This window comes from Carya illinoinensis, chromosome 4 (genome assembly GCF_018687715.1).
Source record: "Carya illinoinensis cultivar Pawnee chromosome 4, C.illinoinensisPawnee_v1, whole genome shotgun sequence".
Lineage (NCBI taxonomy): Eukaryota > Viridiplantae > Streptophyta > Magnoliopsida > Fagales > Juglandaceae > Carya > Carya illinoinensis.
Window position 1 is genome coordinate 13,253,120 of NC_056755.1, and position 22,821 is coordinate 13,275,940.

Here is a 22,821-nt window from a genome sequence, read left to right on the forward strand (position 1 = left end):
GCTTGGAGGTTGCCTGTTCATCTAAAGGCATCCATTTATGTCAAAGAAAATACGTGATGGATATCTTAGCTGACTCGGGTACACTTGGGAGCAAGCCTCTCTAATTACCTCTTGACCAAAATTTTAAAGTCAGCAAAGCCACTGGTGTTCCCCTAGCTGATCCAAGTCCATACCGTCATCTCATTGGCCGTTTATTATACTTAACAATCACTAGGCCCGACATATGTTATGTTGTTCAGCACCTGAGTCAATTTATGGATCATCCTACATCTACACATATGGCCACTGCACACAAAGTATTGAGATACGTCAAAGCTGCCCCCAGCCAAGGCATTTTATTGTCCTCCTCTTCTCAACTTCAACTCAAGGCTTTTTGTGACTCTGATTAGGCTTCTTGCCCCGACACTCGTCACTCAGTCATCGGTTATTGCATCTTCCTTGATCACTCTCTGATTTCTTGGAAAACAAAGAAGCAATCAGTTGTTTCTCGCTCCTCAGCTAAAGCCGAGTACCGTTCCATGGCTTCTACTTGTTGTGAACTCGCATGGTTGCGATATTTACTCACTAATCTCCAGATTTCTCACCCTCAATCTGCCTTACTTCATTGTGACAACCAGGCTGCCTTACTTCATTGTGACAACCAGGCAGCCTTACACATAGCTGCAAATCCAGTTTTTTATGAAAGAACTAAACACATTGAACTAGATTGTCACCTAGTTCGGGACAAAATTCAAGAAGGCATCATCACAACTTCTCATGTTCCTTCTCACAACCAACTCGCAGATATGTTTACTAAAGCTCTATCTTCTTTTCTTCTCAAGTCACATTTGTCCAAGATGGGAATAGTCAACCTCTATTCTCCTTCTTGCGGGGGGCTATTACATAATAAAAAGGATGCTACATGTCGTTCTACATCAGCTACATGCAGTTTCGATAAAGGATAGTTAATTGTTTTATTTTGAATATTTACATTTTATACTATTATTTCATTCTTGGTAAATATATTTGTAATTAGCAGATTCTGTTAGAGCACAATGCCTATATTAGTTGGATGTATTCTATAAATTGGGACCATGCGAAATACATGAAAATTTCTTCATACTTGGCTCTGCAACCCGTCTTCTTCCTCTGTTTATTTTCGATACCTTACATTTCTGGCACTATTGTTATAGCTCTTTTTGACTTGAATAAAATATATATTAATTGAGGAGTTTTCTCCCCTGATATGGAAATGTCATTTGAAACACGAACATCAGCCTCATGTCACCTTCAATTGAACTTAAACTTTCATGAAAGAGATAACATGATAGTTTTGTTCTCAGCCATTGTGAGGACTGAGGGTTACAATATGTATTTGCACACCAGGTGCCCCTGCTTGAATCCAATATCATCCTTGCCGTTTGAATAAAAATGTCACGGGAGAAATTCATGACAGATAGGGATTATCTTAGCATAGAGATACATCATACATTTGCAACAACACTACCATGCAGAATTGCAGATTTTACAAAGAAGAAAAACTTCCACGCCGTGATGCATTACGTCTGGAAGTTGAACCCCATTCTATGGCTTCTGCCACAGCTTGTTGTCGTTCACTTGTGCTTTCTTCATCATGAAGATTCCCATTTTCACCCACCATTATTTGGTTAGATGGTGGAGAAGGATCGTCAGAAGATGCTGCAGCTGCATCCGGACCACCGGTCCCAAGGAAACTGAGAGCAGTGACAACATCGGTCATTAAGGGTCGAACTGATGGTTCCTCCTGGAGACACATGGCTGCGACTGCTACTGCTTGGTGTTGTGCTCTGACAGGGAAATCTCCATGAAGAAGTGGATCGGCTAGCTCTTGGAATCTATGAGGATTCTTAAATACAGGTCGTGCCTGATAAGAGGAAACAAATTCAGTACATTCTAGTCTGATAAAGATCTTCGAGTTCCCTCAACTGGGAGAAAGATGGACACATGAAGTGTACTCTACAGTATTTATTAAGCATTTAATAATGTCCAAAAAATGCATACGGTTAAAAATAAATGTCGTACGGCTCATTTTATAAGTCTGCGATCTTTTTCCTTCAAGTCAATGAATTGACAAGATAACAAAAATTTGAAAAAGAATGGCCAGGAGAAACATACCCAAGTAACTAGATTTTGCTCCTCGATACATCTCGTATTGTCAATGGCTCTCCTTCCAGTGATTAGCTCCAATAAAACAACTCCAAAACTGTACACATCCGACTTCACTGTGAGTTGTCCTGTTCTCTGATACTCGGGAGCACAATACCCATATGTCCCCATGACTCTTGAAGACACAGACTTGTCCCCAGCAGGTCCAACCTTGGCTAATCCGAAGTCAGAAAGTTTGGCATTGAAATCCTTGTCCAGCAAGATGTTTGAGGATTTTAAATCACGATATATGACGGGTGGACTGGCCTCACCATGTAAATATTCAAGGCCCTTGGCAGCTTGTAAAGCTATTTTCATTCTTGTGAACCAATCTAATGGCTTTTTCCCAGGTGCTAGATCTGAACATCCAAATGTTTTTCATGATAAGCTCTAGTGTAGTTTCTGATGCAGGGTAAACATGGTTATTGAGAAAAGATGTATAGAGAAAGGAATTGACTCATTTTTCTCATGTTGTTTTAGTGCTTTTTGGGAGAGGTGTTTGAAGGTCTAAACAATTGGGTTTTCAACCCAAGACTCAAATGACAAACTGATAGATGTCTTAAGAGAAAAAACTGATGAACGTCTGTTACTTTTGCACAATCAAATCATTAGAGGGCTTTACACTTTACGTCCCAAACTACCAAACTTAACATCTTGTATCTTTCTACTACTAAAACTTGACAAATAGCATCATTGTCTAATTACGACTGGTAAGATAGACTAGAAATAGATAACGTGACAAAATCTTGACTATTGGATCTCAATAAAGAACGTACATTGCAACTTTTTATAGTTTGAGGCTGATAATGTGGAATGCAAAATGCCACAAACTTCTGATACTCACCCCCATATTTATCTATAACTTGTAATAATTAATTTTAGAAACGAAATATAAAAGGGGTAGTACCAAGTAGATGTTCCTCCACAGACCCCAATGGCATGTACTCGTACACCAGAAGTCTCTGCTCCCCATCGGCACAATATCCTATCAGATTCACGAGATTTTCATGGTGCAAGGCGCTTAACATCAATACCTCAACAAGAAACTCCCTATTTCCTTGCAATCCATTCCTATCAAGTTGCTTCACAGCCACAACCTGAATGAAAACAACCGCAAAATCACTACTAGAAATCTTCTAAAAGTTTTGCATGAACTGTGGAAGCTTTCAAGGCTAGACAAAGCATCAAACAGGACTGCTTTTACCCGGCCAATTTTCTCAAGTCGCCCCTTGTAAACTCTTCCAAATCCACCTTCACCTATTAGGCATTCATGTCTGAAATTCTTTGTCGCCGTAGCCAATTCACGGAAAGTGAAAGCTTGGGCTGCATTGTTGTTGTTGGCAACCTCTTTACAGGAATCCTTCTTGTTGGTGGTTTCAACTGGTGCCACCTTTGGCTTTTGATTTTCTGAACAAGATATCTCTTTTTGTGAATGTGACAATTTAATTAGATTTTCGTAGAGTACCTCCAAATAAGAAATAGAATTTAAGACAAGGTATTATGATACCATGTTAAATCATAAATTGTTTCAAGAAGATAGATTAATTGAAAATGGCAAATTTAATTACTTAACCAACTTTTTAAAAGAATTATGCTAAAAACCCAGCAGTCTCATAATAATTAAGGCGGTCGCTTAAGAGAAGCCATTTCCATTCACTACAATCTACCTAATTAAAGAAAACCTGGTAATTATAAAATGCTTCCATGAAATTGCAGAGGTGAAGGTGATGAACTGACCCAGCCTTGGCTGATGTGGAATGGCTGCTTCTCTACGAGGCGGGGCGCCAGGCAACTCTCCCTTGCTTCCGTCATCGATCTTCTTTGATGATTTCTTATCATGGGATGAAAAACAGGAAAAACAACTCATTTCTTGTACAAAGAATTTTCTCTGTTATTCTCCCCTATTTTGTCTTTGAATTCCCACTTTTGCGATACATCCCAAAAAAAAATTGCATGCACTAGCTAGATAAACTATTTGAAGAGAAAAAAAAAAAAAAAAAAAAACTTCTAAACTCGATAATGGATATAGCTATAAAAATGCTTATCGACAATGCAAGTTCAACCAAAATCCCAACGTCAAACCCCCCATGCATGAAACTTTAAAAAGAAAAAAGAAAGATTCAACTAACTCACCAAAAAGCCACGAAACGGGTTGACAGCTTTTGGCGTCCCCGCAAAAGATGGAGAGACGTAGGTAGAAAGGGAGGTTTTGGAAGTTCGGTAAGTGTGACAGTGCTGAATACAACACATGCGGCAACATTTTTCCAAGTTTTAGCTGTGTTTTTAGCTGTGTTTTTATCTGTGTTTTGAATACAACGAGAAAAATTCTAGACTTCCAAAACTCGCTAAAAGTCAAAATTTCTAAGAAGTTTGCCCAGAGTTAATACCTTAAACCTGTATTTAGTATTATTTTATAAATTAATTAACGATCATGGTGGCATCGTATACAGATCTTCCTTTAATTACTTAAATTATATCGTTAAGCTTAACTCAACACATGTAATAGATGATTAAAACTGCATTTGGATATTGAGATAATATCAGATGATTTTAATTAATATGTGAATAAGTTAATATTTTGTAGATCTCATTCATAGGTGTTTTTGTATGAAAGGAGCACCATAGTATGCACCTCTTCACATTTTCTTGAGAGTTATGAAGTGACTCTTAAATCACTTCATGAGACTTGATGGCTGGCCAGCCAAGGGGTTACATTAGAGGGGCTATTTACATAGCCCCTCCCTTCTTTGGATGAGACACTGGGATAAACAAGCTCTTTTTCTCAAATAGTTTTTTCTAATCCCGATATCTAGGGTGTAATCGGTCCGGTTCAGTCCTATTTTGGATAAAAATTTAGGATCAAATCGGTATGCATCGGTTTTATATTTTTCAAAACCGATTATGCACCGATTATTCTCCTAAACCGATACTCCAGTTTTACCGGTTTCCGATTCGATTCGGTCCGATTTCACCGATTTTAATGTACTATATTATATATTATATAATATATATATATATATATATAAGATAGTATATTATAGTATATAATACTATAATGATAATATATTGTAATATATTATAATATATAGTAATATAGTATTAGTATAACTATTAATACAATAAACAAAATAATATAAGATTTTAAAATTTAATATTATATTAATTAGTAATTTATCATATAATAAAAAACTATTTTATATATATTTATATATTATATATAAATAATATATTCAATATAAAAAATTAAAATATATATAAACTGGTCTGGTCCGGTTTTAGAAAAAGAAAAATCAGAACCGAAATGATTTTGACCAGTTTTAAGAAAGATAAAACTGATACTAGACCGAACCAAACTCAGGACCGAACCGATCCTACCGGTTTGGTCCGGTCTAGTCTAGTTTACTGGTTTATCGATTTTTTTTATACCCCTACCGACATCTAGGTTGTAGAATTTGTGGGTATTTCTCTAGTATTACCACGTAACGCACTCCACCATCGCCGGAAGGATTTTGGATAAACAACAAAGCCAGAGAATACGTGAAACAATTGTTCTAGATCCGAAATATTTTCAACGAGATAATATCGCTTTCACTGTGTATTCTAATCTAGTTTTTCTAATAGTTTGAATATAACTAAGTTGAAATATATATTTGAATAAATGAAATAAGTTGAGATAAGTTTAACTTCTTTATAAAAAGTTAAAAAAATAGTGAGTTTCATCAATGATTAATTTGGGATGAATTGAGCTCACACTCCATCAACCAAACACAGTCTAAATAGAGTAAATGTTGAATTAGAATTTAAATTCATGATTTATGTTCTGGTATCACCTTGTCTTAAAAACTTAAACCGATATAAATAAATAAATAAAATTATATCCTATTCATGTATTTATTTATTCACAGTCAATTATTCAATATATGGAAACACTCTTGTATGTTCCATAGTTTTTTTTAATTAAGTTCTTGAACTTCGAGATGGGGACTGCATGTTGCATGCATGTTTTTAAAATGCATGTGCAGGACTATATCATGGATAAACCAAGGAGGAGAAGAGTAGGACTTCTTCCATGAAAGAGTATCATCTCTCTATCGTTAAAAAGCATGCTTCACAGTCACTAGTGGTATCCTCCAATCAATTGAAAATAGATCTCATCAAGCTATTGTACTCTTGTTCAAATATAAAGCTAATCCCATCATGTTTTCATATATTCCAAAATGATTTCTCGTCACTAGAACTCTACTCATCTTCCTTTCAAGGCTTCTCTTTCTCTCTTTCTCTCTTCCTGATTTGGTTATTAAGACATCTCATCTCATATAATTATTATAATTTTTTTAAATTTTCACACAATCATAAACAATTCAACTTTTTCAAATCTTAAAATAAAAATAATATTAAAAAATTATATTATAATAATATTTTATTTAATTTTTAATTTTTATCTCATTTTATTTGTATAACGAAATAAAGCCTTTTTCTTTTTGGGTGTCTTCGCAATTGAGTATTTTTTATGTATGTCCTTGGAATTTCCATTTTCCCTTGACGAGGAATGAATATGAAGTGACATATTGCAAAGTCATGAGAAAAACTTGTTAAAGATTTAATTATTGATCCAAAAATTTTAAGATTGTTGGATACTAATTGGATTAATCTTTATTCCTCAAGATCATAACATTCTATTACCCTTCTAAATCCGATGTTTACAACAGTCTACTCTATCGACATCGATCCATTCGTAACCATTTTTATTTTGGCGGCTTCATTCATCTATCAATATTCAATGACTTAATATTATGCCCATAAATAATACCAAGACATTTTAATCTTGCCTATAAATTATCCTTTCCATAACTTGAACTCATGACGTTTTTCCTACTCTTATACAAATAGTTAAAGTTCCAACTATTAATCTGAAAGTCTTAAGACTGTTAAATACTAATTTGATTAAACCTTTAATCCTATGGATCATGAGTTGTCCATTTTTTTGCCAAAACTGGAAGGGTGCAAATGATACTTTTTCTTCACAAGGGTGGCAATTGATAGGAAATTCTAGATTTAGAGTAAGTTCAAGCCACAAATGTACAAACCCTTGCACAAACTTTTTGTAAAAATGTGAACCCCACGGAGAAAAACTCACTTTTCTCTTGATGGAAATCACTTTTTTGTACAAGGCTTGTACTAAGATTGTGAATTTGAAACTTATATATATCATTATTCATGGATGTAGGGTACCAAGTGCTGAAAATCCAATTTCTGAGATTTCATTCGTAAAATGGCCGATCTCTTCTCAAAAAGAATCTTGTGACATAAACTATCTTCCTCTTTTTCAGGTACCATAAGTTGTCACCATAACAACATAAACTAGACTATCCAACAATATGGAGTCTTCTTGTCAAAAAAAAAAAAAATTGGGATCTTGCCAAAAAACTAAAATAACGAGCATGCTGTTCATTTGAAAGGAAAGAAAAGAATGATCTAGTCACGGTTTACTCTCTCTCCATCACTCATCATCGAACTCGACACCGGACATAGGTACCTCTCCAATTAGTTGATTGCCATCATCCTCATCGTCGCTCCCATCACCGACATTCATGGCAGATTCTTTGTTGACATAGTCCACTTTGAAGTCATAGTCATCATCCATTGCATTTTCTGGAATTGATTTTTAAGCTTTTTTCCTTCTCTTCTTCTCAGCTCTTTTCATCTTTGTATTAAGTATATTTTCAACTGAATATAGTAGCTTCTCATTCTGCCTGCCAGTAGCAGTTTTAACCTTGTCCTTGCTGGCTTCACCTTCTTCCTGCCATCGACACATCGTCCCCATCATCAGCCATGCCTTTGAGGGCTTCACCACCTTGAGTTGATGGTTTTGGTTCTTCATCATTCTGATGCATAAAAAATACAAGAAAGAGTTAAGACAGTAATGACGTAGTTGCCTGCATTCTCAAGCCATTTGTAATGACACCTCCATTTAGAACTAAATTGCATGTAGATTTAGTGTCCCTGCAAAAGTTGGAGAGACGTAGGAAGAAAGAGAGGTTTTGGAAGTTCGGTAAGTGTGACAGTACTGAATACAACACATGCGGCAACATTTTTCCAAATTTTAGCTGTGTTTTTATCTGTGTTTTGAATACAACGAGAATAATTCTAGACTTCCAAAACTCACTTTTGTCAAAATTTTTAAGAAGTTTGCCCAGAGTTAATACCTTAAACTTGTATTTTGTATTATTTTATAAATTAATTAACGATCATGGTGGCAAAGTATACAGATCTTCCTTTAATTATTTAAATTATTTCGTTAAGCTTCACTCAACACATATAATAGCCGGTTAAGACTGCATTTGGATGCTAAGGTAATATAAGATGACTTGAATTAATATATATGTGAATAGTATAGTATTTTGTGGATCTCATTGAGAGGTATTTGAATGTAAATAAATTGAAATATGTATTTAAATATATAAAGTAAGTTGAGATAAGTTTAATTTTTTTATAAAAAATTGAAAAAGTAGTGAGTCTCATTTTGAGATGAGTTGAACTTACTCCAACAACCAAACACAGCCTAAACGGGATAAATGTTGAATCAGAATTTCAATTCATGATCTATTGGTCAGAATTTTAAACTGATGCAAATAAAAAAATTATATCCTTAACAAGATTCATGTATTTATTTATTCAGTCAATTATTCAATATATGGAGGCGCTCTTGTATGTTCCATGGTTTTTTTTATTAAGTTCTTGAACTTTGAGACGGGGACTGCATCTTGTGCATGTATTATTACTGGTATCCTCCGATCAATTAAAAAAAGATCTCATCAAGCTTCAAATTTAAAAATTTAAGTGAAAAAATAGATGCATAAACGCGGCCTTATAACATTTATTGTTATCTGTATAAACATTTTGAGTATTATTAAATGAATAGTAAATATTATAAAATTCATTTTATATATAATCTATATTTTCTTAAAACTCTCAAGTTCGGTCAAATTTAAAATTTGATTAAACTTTGACAGATCAAAATTAGCTAAGATGGTTTCCCCTTTCATGAAAAATGATTAAAAAAAGAGAATTCCTTAAAGCCGATCCGTCCAAGGATACTCATATAATAGCCCGCTAATAATGTATTGACACATAGGCTTTCCATCATAGTTAGTGTGAATCAGTACTACATGGAATTATCAACTACTGCAAAATAGACAACCCCCTACCCTTTGTGACACGGCCCTTCAAAAACCCCTTCGCAACTCACAACCCCTTCCCCTTCACACCTCCCTCGAACAACATTGCACCGTGTATCTCGAAGCCGAGGACAAAGGATTGGTACTAGCCACCCGCCGAAGAAGATGCAGCCAACACATCCTCAACATAGGTAACATTATCAACATAGAAGAGCTAATCTACAGGCAAAGTTTTAAACAAATTAAGGAACAAATTATTGCCTAGTTGAATCAAGAAAACCCATATTTTTTCTCATTGTGAAAATTCATTTCCATTTCCTTAGTTTGGTACTCAATATTTTTTCTTTACAGATTCTTAAAAAATTTGCAATGTCCTATCTGTTGGACTTTTTGCTCCTTTGATTAGTCCCACATGGGTGGGAAATGGGAAGGAGCAAGCTCTCAAGACTTATAAATAAAAGGCTTAGCCTCTTAGTTTAAGTGCACCAGTCAAATGCTTAACTAGTAACTTTTGACTCTAGTTAAATTTCTCTATTGTCCATTTTTGTAAAATAGGAAGAGGTGTGAGTTAAAGTTTTTCTAGTGGGGAAAGCTTTATGGGTGTGTTTGGGGTGAGGAGAGAAATTATGTGATTGTAATAATTTTTCACATAGTGTATTTTCTTCTCTGGGTTTGGTGGTTTTTCTCCTGTTTTGGAATTTTCGCGTAAATTTCTTGTGTTGTTATTATTTCTCTATTTTTCTTGTTACTCCTACAAAGGGTAGATCTTAGGGGGGGTGAATTTGGGAGGTTCAAATTCCCAACAATTGGTATCAGAGCCACTAGGTTCTTTTTGTGGGGTGGAGTTTTTGTGTGGTAGTGTGGATACATATAGTCTAAGGAGGTTCTGTCTAGGAGATTGGAAATTTTAAGTGTGTCCATTGTAACCCTCCAATCTTTCCTGGGAACTTACTTAGTGAGGTACTATTTATTTCTATGGTAAAAATTCATCAAGACGATGTTAGGAATGAGGTGGAGAAATTGGTTTACACAAGGTGTGGAAGGGCAGATCAACCCCTGAAGTCAGCAGTGATTCTAGCGACTGGTGAAACGGCTAGTACAAGGAGCAGGTTCGGCAAGTGGCTCCAAGTCAATAAATGGAGATACTGATATTGATGCTAATATTGTGTCTCTCTCCATGGAAGATTTTGAACTTTAAAAAGAGACATGTACATCCTCATGGCATGCCGCTAATTCCCAAAGTTGTCATGATAGAGGATGTGTTAATATTAGCGGATCCACAAGTTTGCACACAGGCATTGGTTTGGCATTGATGCAGGATGTGTGGTGGAAATTCATGTCAATGGCTGATGAACTTCCAGGAGAGCCAAACGTGGAAGTTACACCATAATTTTCAGTAAGATTGTTTTTCAACATGGGCCGAAGTGAAATGCTTGGAATTGGTTTATTCTAAGTGGGTATGCATTTTATGGTGAAACATGATAGCGGAAACTATGAAAATCTTCATTGAAGTGGAGTTTGGCTGTGGGACCAGTCAAAGTCGCAAGGTGGAGATTGTTGGACTTTTTGCTCCTTTGGTTAGTCCCACATGGGTGGGAAATGGGAAGGAGCAAGCTCTCAAGGCTTATAAATAAGAGGCTTAGCCTCTTAGTTTAAGTGCACCAGTCAAATGCTTAACTAGTAACTTTTGACTCTAGTTAAATTCCTCTATTGTCCATTTTTGTAAAATGGGAAGAGGTGTGAGTTAAAGTTTTTCTAGTGGGGAAAGCTTTGTGGGTGTGTTTGGGGTGAGGAGAGAAATTATGTGATTGTAATAATTTTTCACATAGTGTATTTTCTTCTCTGGGTCTGATGGTTTTTCTCCTGTTTTGGAGTTTCCACGTAAATTTCTTGTGTTGTTATTATTTCTCTATTTTTCTTATTACTCCTGCAAAGGGTAGATCCTAGGGGGAGTGAATTTAGGAGGTCCAAATTCTCAACACTATCAATATAATCAATTGACTGCAACAAATTCTTGCAGCATGATAAACTCAAGTGGGATTCGTGCCAAATCTTTCCCCCATCTAGCTCTAAAACTAAAAATATTTGCATGAGAACAAAACAAAACAAAACTATGATTTCATCATGAGATGTTTATATAATAGAAAAAATACCTAAGCAAAGCCACTAATATCAACCATGAACAACCGTTAGATGTTGGTGACTGAGATGGTGGGTGACCAACCAAAAGGGTGGAACTACACTTGCATAGTGGGCGACGGACTCGTGGGGCAAATCCGGCCTAGCTAAGTGAACAACTGAGATGGTGGGCAATACTCGGCGTCAGAATGGTGGTGGTGGATGCGAGCACCGGAAGTCTGGTCAGCGTGAAACTGGAAGCATGGGAAGAATTGAAACGTGAAGTAGGTTACTTTTCTCCTCAGTTTCCTATTGTGAAGTCTCTTTGCCCTTTACTATCCCGTGGAAACAAGTGTAGGATGAATTTGGTATAATTTTTGAGGTGGCATGATGTTAGTGAAAGGTTGTTATTTGCTGAAAAGTGGCCTGATCGCTTATAAGCGGCTTTGTTAAAAAAAAAAAAAAATTAAGCCAATCCCATAATGTTTTCATATATTCCAAAATGATTTCTTGTGTATGACTAGACCTCTACTCGTCTTCCTTTCAAGGCTTTTTTTTTTCTTTTTTTTTTTTTTTTTTGCCTAGTTTGGTTATCAAAACATCTCATCTCATGTTATTATTATAGTATTTTTAAATTTTTATATAAAATATAATAAATAATTCAACTTTCTTAAATCTTAAAATAAAAATAATATTAAAAAATTATATTCTAACAATATTTTATTTAACTCTCATCTCATCTCATCTCATCTCATCTATATAATTAGAAATAGTTTTCTTTTTGTGTCGTTTTCGCAATTGAGTTGGACCGGTAATTTTAATGCATGTCCTTGGAATTTCCATTTTCCCTAAACTAGGACTGTATATGAAGTGACATTTTGCAAAGTCATGAGAAAAATTTATTAAAAATCAATTATTGATCTAGAAGTTTTAAGATCGTTACATTCTAATTTGGTTCATCTTTATTCCTTAAGATCATAACATTTCATTACCCTTCTAAATCTGACACTCACGATAGTCCATTCTATTGATACTAATCCGGTGGTAGCTCTTTCTATTTTAGCGGCTTCACTCATCTATTAATATTTAATAACTTAACATTATATCTATACATTATACCAAGACATTTTAATTTTGCCTATAAGCCATTCTTTCCATGATTTGAACTCATAACGCTGTTTCTACTCTTATACAAATTATTAAAGTTTCAAACATTGATCCAAAAGTCTTAAGACTGTTAGATATTAAATTGATTAAACCTTTAAACCTATGGATCATGAGTTGTCCATTTTATTGCCAAAACTGAAAGGGTGCAAATGGTACATTTTCTTCACAAGGGTGGCAATTGATAGCGAATTATAAATTTAGAGGAATATTAAGTACAAGCTACAAATATACAAGCCTTGCACAAACTTTTTGTAAAACTGTGAACCCCATTTCTTGATGATATTCACTTTTATACAAGGCTTGTACTGAGACTAATGAATTTGAGACTTGTATATATCATTATTCATAGATTTAAGGTACCAAGTGCTGAAAATCTAATTTCTGAGATTTCTTTCGTAAAATGGCCGATCTCTTCTCAAAGTGGATCTTGTGACAAACTATCTTCCTCTTTTTCAGGTACCATAAGTTGTCACCATAACAATATAAACTAGACTATCCAACAATATGGGATCTTGCCAAAGGCCTGTGGCCTGACTAGCATAATCCTCAGCCTCTAAAATGGAGGTCTAAAGTTCAAAACCGCCCTCCCAAATGTATAAGGGAAAAAAAAAAAAAAAACAATATGAGATCTTGCCAAAAAACTAAAATAACGAGCATGCTGTTCATTTGAAGAGAGAAAAGCATGATCTAGTCACGGTTTACTCTCCATCACTCATCATGGAGCTCGACACCAGACATAGGTATCTCTCCACTTATTTGATTGCCATCATCCTCATCCTCGCTCCCATCACTGACATTCATGGCAGATTCTTTGTTGACATAGTCCACTTTGAAGTCATAGTCATCATCCATTGCATTTTCTGGAATTGATTTTTCAGCTTTTTTCCTTCTCTTCTTCTCAGCTCTTTTCATCTTTGTATTAAGTATACTTTCAACTGCATATAGCTTCTCATTCTGCCTGCCAGTAGCAGTTTTAACCTTGTCCTTGCTGGCTTCACCTTCTTCACCTGCCATCGACACATCGTCCCCATCATCAGCCATGCCTTTGAGGGCTAAACCACCTTGAGTTGATGGTTTTGGTTCTTCATCATTCTGATGCATAAACAATACAAGAAAGAGTTAAGACAGTAATGACGTAGTTGCCTGCATTCTCAAGCCATGTGTAATGACACCTCCATTTAGAACTAAATTGCATGTAGATTTAGTAATTTTCACATTCAGGTTTTCATCAGGTCTGCGGATATTAAAAAATATGATATTTTCTTCCTGGGGAGGGGGATTTGGAGCCCCTGAAGTCACTTGACTGTCCAAGACCATAAAAATTTGTAAACCCTCAAGTTACCAAGGAGATCACAAACCTCCAGCATGTCATTATCAAAACTGAGAGGGCAGCTTGGAGGAACTTCAACAGGATTCAGATCATCAACAGACTTGAGGTTTCTGATGAATGAAGATTCATTGTTATAAAGATCATCGATGTTAAACTCTTTCCCGAGCACAGTTACAATCTTGGCCTCCGAAGGTTCTCCTTGATTTCTAGTTGGGGGCATAGTGTAATACGGAATTTTACCTACACAAAATCAGATAAGAAAAAGTTACTTTGCACATATGATATTGTTGTTTGCTTTTTTTTTTTTTTTTTTTTTTTTGGGGGGGGGGGGGGGGGGGGGGGATCCTTTTTTGTAAATTTGTTTGTGTATTCTAGAGCACACATACTAAAACAATAACAATAGCCTAGAGACACATACCCCCATTCCAGTCGTGCAAAACAATTCTTGCTGCAGCATCAACATCCACAATCCCGCCCTTTTTCAGCTTACCCCGAACTGTAGCCACTTTCTGCAGAAAGTCATCAACCGATTCAAAGCTTGGGATCTTGTACAGAGTTACCAACAGTCTGGCAGGGCAAAGCTTTAGAATTTCCTTCACTGCACAGGTGGGGCAGGCGTTAGTATGACTCTCAAATTTGCTGATGTAGCTAAATATAAGCAAGGAAGCTAGAAACGTATACTTTCAGTAAACATCGGACTTATCTTTTCTCTTAATATATGTGTAAATATAAATATAAATATCACTCATCAAAAGATTATAATAATACAATATGAACCAGAATTTTCATCCACTATTTCATCTTAAAATGCCAAGGTAGATGTAAGTAAGAGAAATTGATGTCACTCTAGTTTTTTCTAACCAATGCTCACTCTCTTTGCCTTAATCATTTCCAGATCTAAAAATGCAAAAAGTGGTACACCAGCTACAAGTTCTCTTTGCCAGGAATATATATGTGGAAATACATCCCTATCCTACAAAATATAAAAATATGACAACTACAATTTATGTGCAGGTAAATAGAAGAAAAGGTTCAATCTGCCAATCAGGTTATAAAACAACTTGAGATATATTATTCTTCAGCCAGCTAGAAAAATAAACAATGAAATTCCTGCCATGAAAACAAATCTATAAGCAACAATGATATATTAGAGGGGAAAAAAGGAATAAAAATCCTTTTTCTTTTCCACATGGGGCGGGTTTTTGAGGAAGGGGAAGGGGGCCCTGTGAATGGCACGCATGGTAGGGATGATAAGTGCTAGAAATATACCATCTTAACTTAAACCTATGAAATCATAATATCATTCAGAAACTTTTCAAGCCAACACCAAAGAAAGATATCAATATACCACCATCTGAACTCCACCAAATCAAAAGCCCCAACTGTCCCTCCCCCAAGAGGAATAAAAAATAATGAAGGGGCAAATTTCTGTATAATTAAACCATTCCTTATCCACATGAAAGGCACTCAAGCAGAATAGCACATAAGCCAGCAAAAAATGAGAATGAGTTCAGTCACCTGGACCAATTGGATCATCCAACTTTTCAATTCTTTTGCAATTTCGAAGTGCTACAGATGCATCATTTGCTTCAGATCTAAGCATTACAACACCAGGGCAGTCCAGCAATTTGACATCCTTGTCTAAATGAACTTCTTGCATTGATCTTGTTAATCCAGGAGTAGCACCAACATTGGCGACATGGCACCTCTTCAAACTATTAATGAGACTACTCTTACCAACATTGGGCAGGCCAATAATACCCACCGTAATTGACTTCTTGATCTGTTAAAGATAACCATGTAGAGTAGATGGATTCAGTCAATATTATTATGGATTTAACAAAACTCAAAAATCCAAATTAAAAGAAATGGCATGGAAACTACCATTAAGATTCTGTAACCACAAATATACTTTGCAAAAGTAAAATTGGAAAATCTTTGGCAGGCATCTAATAATTTAGATCCATAACATCCACATTTCAAAGATATGGTAGCATACTACTTATCAGAAAAAAGATATGGTAGCATACTGGGGAAAAAAAAAAGAAAACACAGAATCAGAGCCCAAAGTCCTCTAATCCTTTATGGATCATCATCATCATCATAGTCATGATCATTGCTATCATCAAGATTAACACTATATATTTCTTTTACTTGTAAAAATATCACTCATCAAAAGCATTATCATTACCATGGTACCATCATCATTATTATTATTGCAACTAGTAGCTTTTATTCTTGGTATCTACTATACTTTGATAAGTCCACAAATATGCACAAAAACAATGAATATTCAATTGGCTAAACAAGATGTCAAACCTTTGTCGCAATTTCCTCAAACAAAAATTTGTTCAGATATGAAGGACCAGAAGCTAGTACCAGACGTGCATAAATCACTGGGTCAGAAAGCTAAACAATTTTATTACTTGATAGCATTCATGTTCATGAACCCATTGCAAAATTTGTATTAGCACAAGCATGAAGATGCGTTACGTATAACTTTTCAGTTTAAAATGCTTTTCAAGATGAAAGCCTAACCCAATGCATAGGAAAGATTGATGCTGTACAGAATCAGAAAACAATCTTTGTACCGAACAAACACTCCCATGAAAAATATTCTAAAACTTCAGAGAAGTTTTCTACATGAAATATATGGTAGTAGCAGAAAACGATTGATAGGCATACCTCATGGCTTCTCGAGTAATTCTTCAACAATTTAATAAGAGTTTCAGCTCCTAGACAATCACTCGTTTGCAGAAGATTGCTTGGTTTTGCTGCCTTGGATGACGACTTCCACCCTAAATTTGATCTTTGCTGTTGAGTACTGCACTTAAATGCAACCGTTGGTAATTCTTCCCTAAGATACTTGAGCCACTTCTCAACAGCTTCTCGAGGAACAAGATCTGAGACACAAGTAACAAAACAAATTATTATTTTTTATATAAAAGTAATGATTACAACCATAAAAACAAAAAAGTAGTCAAAACATTTCCTGATGTTCTGCATATGATATAGTCTATAAACTTAACTGGAAGCCAAGATATGATTAATTGTTGTCTGATAGTGAGATTTAGGCCTCGTTTGTATACACAGATGAGATGATATGAAATGAGATGAAAAATCTGCGAATAGTAGTGATATGGTTTGACTTAAGATTTTTATGGGGTTTTCGGAAAGGAGAGAAAAAATTGAATAAAAAAATCATAAAGTTAAAAGAGGGTTAGAATATAATTTTTTCATATTATTTTTATTTTAGGATTTGAAAAAGTTAATTGTTTTTTGCATTTTTTTTTAAAGTTTGGGAAAGTTATAATGATTAGATGAAAAAGTTGAAAAGTTGAAAATTTGAAATTGAAAAATGTTTGTGTTTGCATGGTGTTTAGATGTTGAGATGACATGACATGAGATGAGATGGGATGAGATGGTTTTAAAGGTTTGTGAAACCAAACTAGGCCTTAGCATACAGAACACTCAAGAGTTATATATGTCCACTCTTCCACTCTTAGAACAATGGTTCCCCAACATTTTCAGTCAAGCTGTTACATTAGACATCCAATCTAAGTTCTACTAATCATTTTGTGCTTTTGAACTGTTTCTACTTTATCCTTCTCTAAAATTTCTGTCTACACTAAATAATGATCAAACAGCTTAAGAGAGAGAAAGTGAGAGAGAGACACAGACAGAGACAGAGAACAAAACCTTACCAATTTTATTCAGAAGCAACACTAGATTCTTATTAGGACCGGATTTCATCACCAACTTCTCCATATCAACACAGCGAGTACCTAGGGGATCGCGAGCATCTAGAACCTCCACAATAACATCTGATGCTTCAATGACCTTAACCAGCTCCTTGTAGAAAGCCCTGTCTGCATTATCTGTATCAAAAAAGATATATTAGAAGTATTGAAAATATACTGTAGAGGTCAATTTAAGGGGGAAAATCATCTTCCAACACAACACATTTTTGTATAATATTAGCATCAACCATACCCCGATTTTTCCCAGCTCCCGTGGAATGCTTGCTAGCCTTTCCCTCTCTGGAATTCTGCCCATCTGGAGAAGTTTCAGCCAATTTGGAGATACCATCATCCTCTAGTAACCCCAACTTCCTCTTTTGAGCCTGAAAAAAATATATATGGGTCCATTAAAAATGCAGGATAAAGTACAGAGAAAAAGCCAAAAATTGTTGCATGGACATAATGGAAGGTCTACATTGATTAAACCATTGACCAGGAGAGTAAATATTATCTTTCTTTTTATAAGTAATAAGAAATTTATTAATGCAAGTAGATAGGCATAGCCTAAGTACACAGGAAGTACAAGTGGAAACACCTAAATACAGGCTATGAAACCAGGAACTAGAAAAGTCTAAAAAGGAAACATTTAGGTGAGGTTTGGATAGTGAGATGAGATGAGATGGTTTTAGATGAAAGTTGAAAGTTGAATAAAATATTGTTAGAATATTATTTTTTAATATTATTATTGTTTTGAGATTTGAAAAAGTTGAATTGTTTATTATATTTTGTGTGGAAATTTGATAAAGTTGTAATGATGAGATGATATGAGTTGAAACCTTCTTTGTATCTAAACCTAGCCTTAAAGAATCCCCATTCAGTACAAGAGTTTTCACCCAAAAACAAAGAGTTTGAAAGAAAAACTCTCTAAATTCTCCCAACAAGCGAGCTCTGTCATCAAAAGAGCGTCCATTCCTTTCTAGCCACAAATACCACATTAGACATAGAGGTAACATCTTCCAAATATCAGCAATGTGATGGCTGCCCATGGATCCTTTCCAACAAGCGAATAGATCCACCACTCTCTTGGGCATCACCCAAGCAATACCCGACCTGCTGAGAATCTCATCCCAAAAAGTCTTTGCAACCTCACAATGCAGAAACAAACGATCAACCGATTCCCCATCTTTCTTGCACAAATAACACCAGTCCAGTCATATTATACCTTGCTTCCTCAAATTATCCGTTGTCATAATCTTCCAAAGTGACACCAACCAGCAGAAAAAAGCAACTTTGGTCAGAACCTAGGATTTCCAAATGCACTTCCAAGGAAATTGATTGACACAATGACACGTCAGCACTTTATAATAAGAGCTGACAGAGAAAATTGAATTTCCAGCGTGTTTCCACAACATTCTGTCCTCTCCTCCCTGCACCATTTTAATGCCATACAGTCTACTGAAAAAATCACTAATAATCCTTGTCTCTTGCCATTCTATTGCTGATACCTCCATATACCCTCAAATCCTCTCTCCCTCCCTTACAAAATAAATCCAAACAGGGGAAAGAGTAATCACAATTCTGAAAGGTCAAAAATTGAATAATCACTTCAATAACTTGCTGATAGTATCTATCAAAAAATATAAAAAAAAAACTTGCTGAGACGTAAATTGTCTACAGCATCTCCAAAGTCTTTTTTTATTGGCACCGGGCTTTCAGAAACAAAATCCTGACTAACCCCAAGGCTGCACAGGCCCTCAGCAAGAAGTTTCCGCAATATATCTCAAATAATTCAAGGAAAATTTACTCTAGTCTGATGGCCACTACAATTTTTTGCACCTAAGAGGGTTCCAACCTTAGAACTGAAGGAGACATACCGCCAAGACCAAGGTTCAAAGCTCCAGACTTTTTATGGTTGACAACTCCTAGATCCGATTAGATGAGAGGACGCATATGTACTCTAACACTCAAAATCACTAACATCTCTCATGGATCGGTCCAATTTACTTCGACAATGCCAAATCGACATCGAGAAATAAAAATAGGAAAATTCACATATACGCACAAGTACAAGGATAACCATGTCAAAAACAAACGAATTAAGTCATACAACAAACAAAAAAACAACCATTAACACTACATGAGGAATCCAATAGAGGCAGGCAAAAGTGAGGAGTACCCTTTCTTTTCGGGCGGCTTTCTTTTGCTCCAGCTCCTCAAGAGCGCGGGTGCGGCGGGCTTCGAGGGCCTTGAGCTCCTGTTCCTTGAAGGGCCAGTCGTTGGGGATGCCGGGGTCCTTCTCAGGCTTCTTCTTTCGCGTAAGGCCCAGCTTCTTGGCCTCCTTGGCCTTCTTCTTATGGTGCTCCTTCACCTTCCTTATGACCTTGTGCTTCTGCTTCAATGGTACTCTCTTGCTCTTGCTCTCTGACAAAAAAGAAAAACAACATTAATGACGAAAAATAAGCAACAGAAGAGGAAGGGAAGGATTTTAGAGATTGGATTGTGGAAGGAAAAAGGGTCTTTGTTTACTTTTGCTCTTCTTCACCATCTTTGCTTCTTTTGCGAGGTTCGAATTGGAAGAGAAAAAAGTAGCCTTCCTCTTATGGAGTAGGTAGGGCTTTTGGCAAACTGTTACGAGTCGGCGACGAAAAATAGGGTTTATCATTTATGGGGGGGATTGGAGCCGACTCCGGAGTCCGACGGACCGACTGTTCGCAAAAATACATAGGGCCATGGGGTGAGAGAGGCTCGAACTCTCGACCTCAGGATAACTCAGATAGCTATGAGACCTACGCGCTAGCCAACTGCGCCACCACCCCACTTTGTCCAATGATTATAAATGTCTTATCTTATTGACTAAAAATAAAATAGAAATCTCTTTAAAACAGGTTTTAGGATATAGTTTAACTAATAGAAAATATATAATAATATTTTATTCCAATTTTAACTTTTACCTAAAACTATCTCATCTCAACTTACTACTCAAACGAGTCCTAAATGTGAGCTGGCACCTCGCCTTTTTTTCTTCTATGCTCCCTTTACAAATTTTGAATTATATATTTTATTTCATTAATGCTAGCTTCAAACACATATTTCACTACTTTAATTCTATTATATAAAATATAAAAATGCTTTTCATCATTCTAAGGTTTTCTTTATATTTTAAAAAAAATATTTTAAAACTAATGATGGAAAATCTGTCCGTTTTCCGATCCCAGCTAGACGGGCAGGTGGATTCCATTGAAGGTTTTGGTTTAGGTAGTGAGAAGTGACAAGAAGTGTTGAGAAAAGTAGGTGAAAAGTAATAATAAAATAATACATAAAAGTAAAAAAAAATAAAAAGTAATAAATAGTAATAAAAAATATATGAAAAATAATAATAAAATAATAAATAGTAATTGAGTATTCTAATAATATCTCATATACTCTCGATACCCAAACATAAATAATGCAGAGTTAGTATAATCCTATTGTAGAAAAAAAGGATTATAACCATCTTGATTTGCACGTGAAATGCCTTGGAGCTCGTAGATTAATATTGCTCGAATTCCATTTAACACAAAAGGTCTTTGTCCGATATAATATGTTTCTCTAGGAGTCGGCTTTGTTCCATAAATTCCATTAAAATCCTTTGATATTGATAATATTATTTAAGAGCACTACTATATTTACAAAAAAAATTATATAAAATAATTTCATAAATTGATATAGTTTCATCTGATTCGTTAAATCTATTTTACAATAAAAATAACTTTATAATTTAACGAATCACATCAAGTCACATTAATTTGTAAGATTATTTTTATATAGTCCCTTAATGGCTAGCGTATTTTCCATTATTTAATACTCTCAATATGAATTGAAATATAATGAAAAGAACATGAATGAAAACCTTGAATTATAATGTCTCCTACTATCTTTATGTGATGAATTATAAGGTCTGGATCCTTCGCAATTGCTGTTCGAACTATTAATTGGGTAAATATTCCAGAAAGATACAAGTCACCTTTGAAGCCCAAGCAACCCTTCTGGCAGCCTCTATGGATCGAGCGCTCGATCTGTGGAGAACCCCAACAATATTCGTCATAGGAGAGATCAACTTTAATTCTTGATGTCATATGGAACAAGATCAGTACTTCTCAAAAAGAAAAGAGAAACAGACGGAAGAAAAGAGAAAGAGAAACGAAATCTAAATATTGCAAACACATTATTACATGATGACATGAGTTAATGCAGAAACCCAAAAGCATTTATTTTAGATCATTCTGGTAACTGTAAACAGACTATTACATATGTTATGGCCATATATATATGGCCTGTAATACCGCATGCAACTCTGCAAGATTCAAATCATGCATCTAGGATCTACGTACGAAAACATAAACTTAATAGAAGATCATATAATAATTTTCTAGTTCTTCAAGAGGGTTGAGGTGCCAGGATCTACGCAGCAAGGTGGATGGAATTTGCAGCAAGTAGGAACAGTCCACGGCTGTGACATTCCCGTGAGAGCCACCAATATCAACAGCGCTATCAATGCAAACTTCAACACAAACCTCTCGATCGGAGTTTCCATTCTGACTGAGTTTTTTTTCAAAAAATGTTTAGCTTCTGTTTTAAGTCCTAAAACTGCGCGCACACATGAAAGTGACGAGAACTTGGAGGTCCCTCTCTCTCTCTCTCTCCTTCTCGAGAAAGTGTAGGGTAGTTTGTGCCGCTGTCTTACGACAAACGGCGTGGTCTCACTGCTTGTGAGTTTTGTTTTCTGTTTAAACTGGGATTTTGATTTCTTCTCTTTCATTCTCTGCTACTATGGCTGAAGAGGAGATTACCAAACGATGGGAATGTCTGAACCTGTCAAATGAAGAAACGGTTGTTATTAAAATACAAGCGGAAGACTCACGCACTAAAGCTGTTCGAGAAAATGCCTGTGTGGTTGGCCAAATCCTCTCAGAAAAATGGGTAAACAATGAAGCATCAGGAACCGATCAATATGGCTGGGCATCAGTAAGAAGTCCGTCCAAAGCTGGTTAGGGTGAGCCTGAACCCAAAAGCGGATGGTTTTTATTCGGGCCAGCTCCCGAATTGATAAAGGCTCCATGTTCGCCCACAAGCTCTTACATCAAAA

General features: G+C 35.6%; 2 protein-coding genes and 1 non-coding gene across 3 annotated transcripts; all 3 read right to left on the reverse strand.

Annotated features, from left to right (window-relative positions):
* Positions 1 to 1,261: 1,261 nt before the first annotated feature.
* On the reverse strand, positions 1,262 to 7,807 carry LOC122306257 (probable serine/threonine-protein kinase PBL25). The gene is made up of 5 exons (XM_043118690.1): positions 7,700 to 7,807; positions 3,368 to 3,628; positions 3,071 to 3,260; positions 2,134 to 2,522; positions 1,262 to 1,882 (listed from the first exon to the last, which is right to left on the reverse strand). The coding sequence occupies exons 1-5, from the start codon at positions 7,805 to 7,807 to the stop codon at positions 1,505 to 1,507; spliced, it is 1,326 nt and encodes a 441-aa protein (XP_042974624.1). The 3' UTR covers positions 1,262 to 1,504.
* A 5,183-nt stretch (positions 7,808 to 12,990) lies between these two features.
* LOC122307807 (guanine nucleotide-binding protein-like NSN1) lies at positions 12,991 to 20,447 on the reverse strand. Its single transcript, XM_043120901.1, has 9 exons — positions 20,223 to 20,447; positions 19,873 to 20,117; positions 17,950 to 18,079; positions 17,661 to 17,834; positions 16,642 to 16,859; positions 15,475 to 15,739; positions 14,375 to 14,554; positions 13,985 to 14,196; positions 12,991 to 13,718 (listed from the first exon to the last, which is right to left on the reverse strand). The coding sequence occupies exons 1-9, from the start codon at positions 20,356 to 20,358 to the stop codon at positions 13,335 to 13,337; spliced, it is 1,944 nt and encodes a 647-aa protein (XP_042976835.1). The 5' UTR covers positions 20,359 to 20,447; the 3' UTR covers positions 12,991 to 13,334.
* On the reverse strand, positions 20,427 to 20,512 carry TRNAM-CAU. The gene is given in 2 exon segments: positions 20,427 to 20,462; positions 20,475 to 20,512. It is a non-coding gene; the product is annotated as a tRNA-Met (tRNA).
* Positions 20,513 to 22,821: the final 2,309 nt, after the last annotated feature.

Excerpts from the sequence above, each read along its gene's own strand:
- LOC122306257 (XM_043118690.1), bottom strand. The coding sequence starts at position 7,807 with ATGGATGATGACTATGACTTCAAAGTGGACTATGTCAACAAAGAATCT. Across the intron at positions 3,629-7,699 it reads GCAATCAACTAATTGGAGAG|GTACTCTACGAAAATCTAAT; the intron begins GTACCTATGTCC and ends TCTTATTTGGAG. Across the intron at positions 3,261-3,367 it reads GACTTGAGAAAATTGGCCGG|GTTGTGGCTGTGAAGCAACT; the intron begins GTAAAAGCAGTC and ends GTTTTCATTCAG.
- LOC122307807 (XM_043120901.1), bottom strand. The coding sequence starts at position 20,358 with ATGATAAACCCTATTTTTCGTCGCCGACTCGTAACAGTTTGCCAAAAG. Across the intron at positions 18,080-19,872 it reads AAGCCGCCCGAAAAGAAAGG|GCTCAAAAGAGGAAGTTGGG; the intron begins GTACTCCTCACT and ends TATTTTTTTCAG. Across the intron at positions 17,835-17,949 it reads GGGAGCTGGGAAAAATCGGG|ATAATGCAGACAGGGCTTTC; the intron begins GTATGGTTGATG and ends TTTTTGATACAG.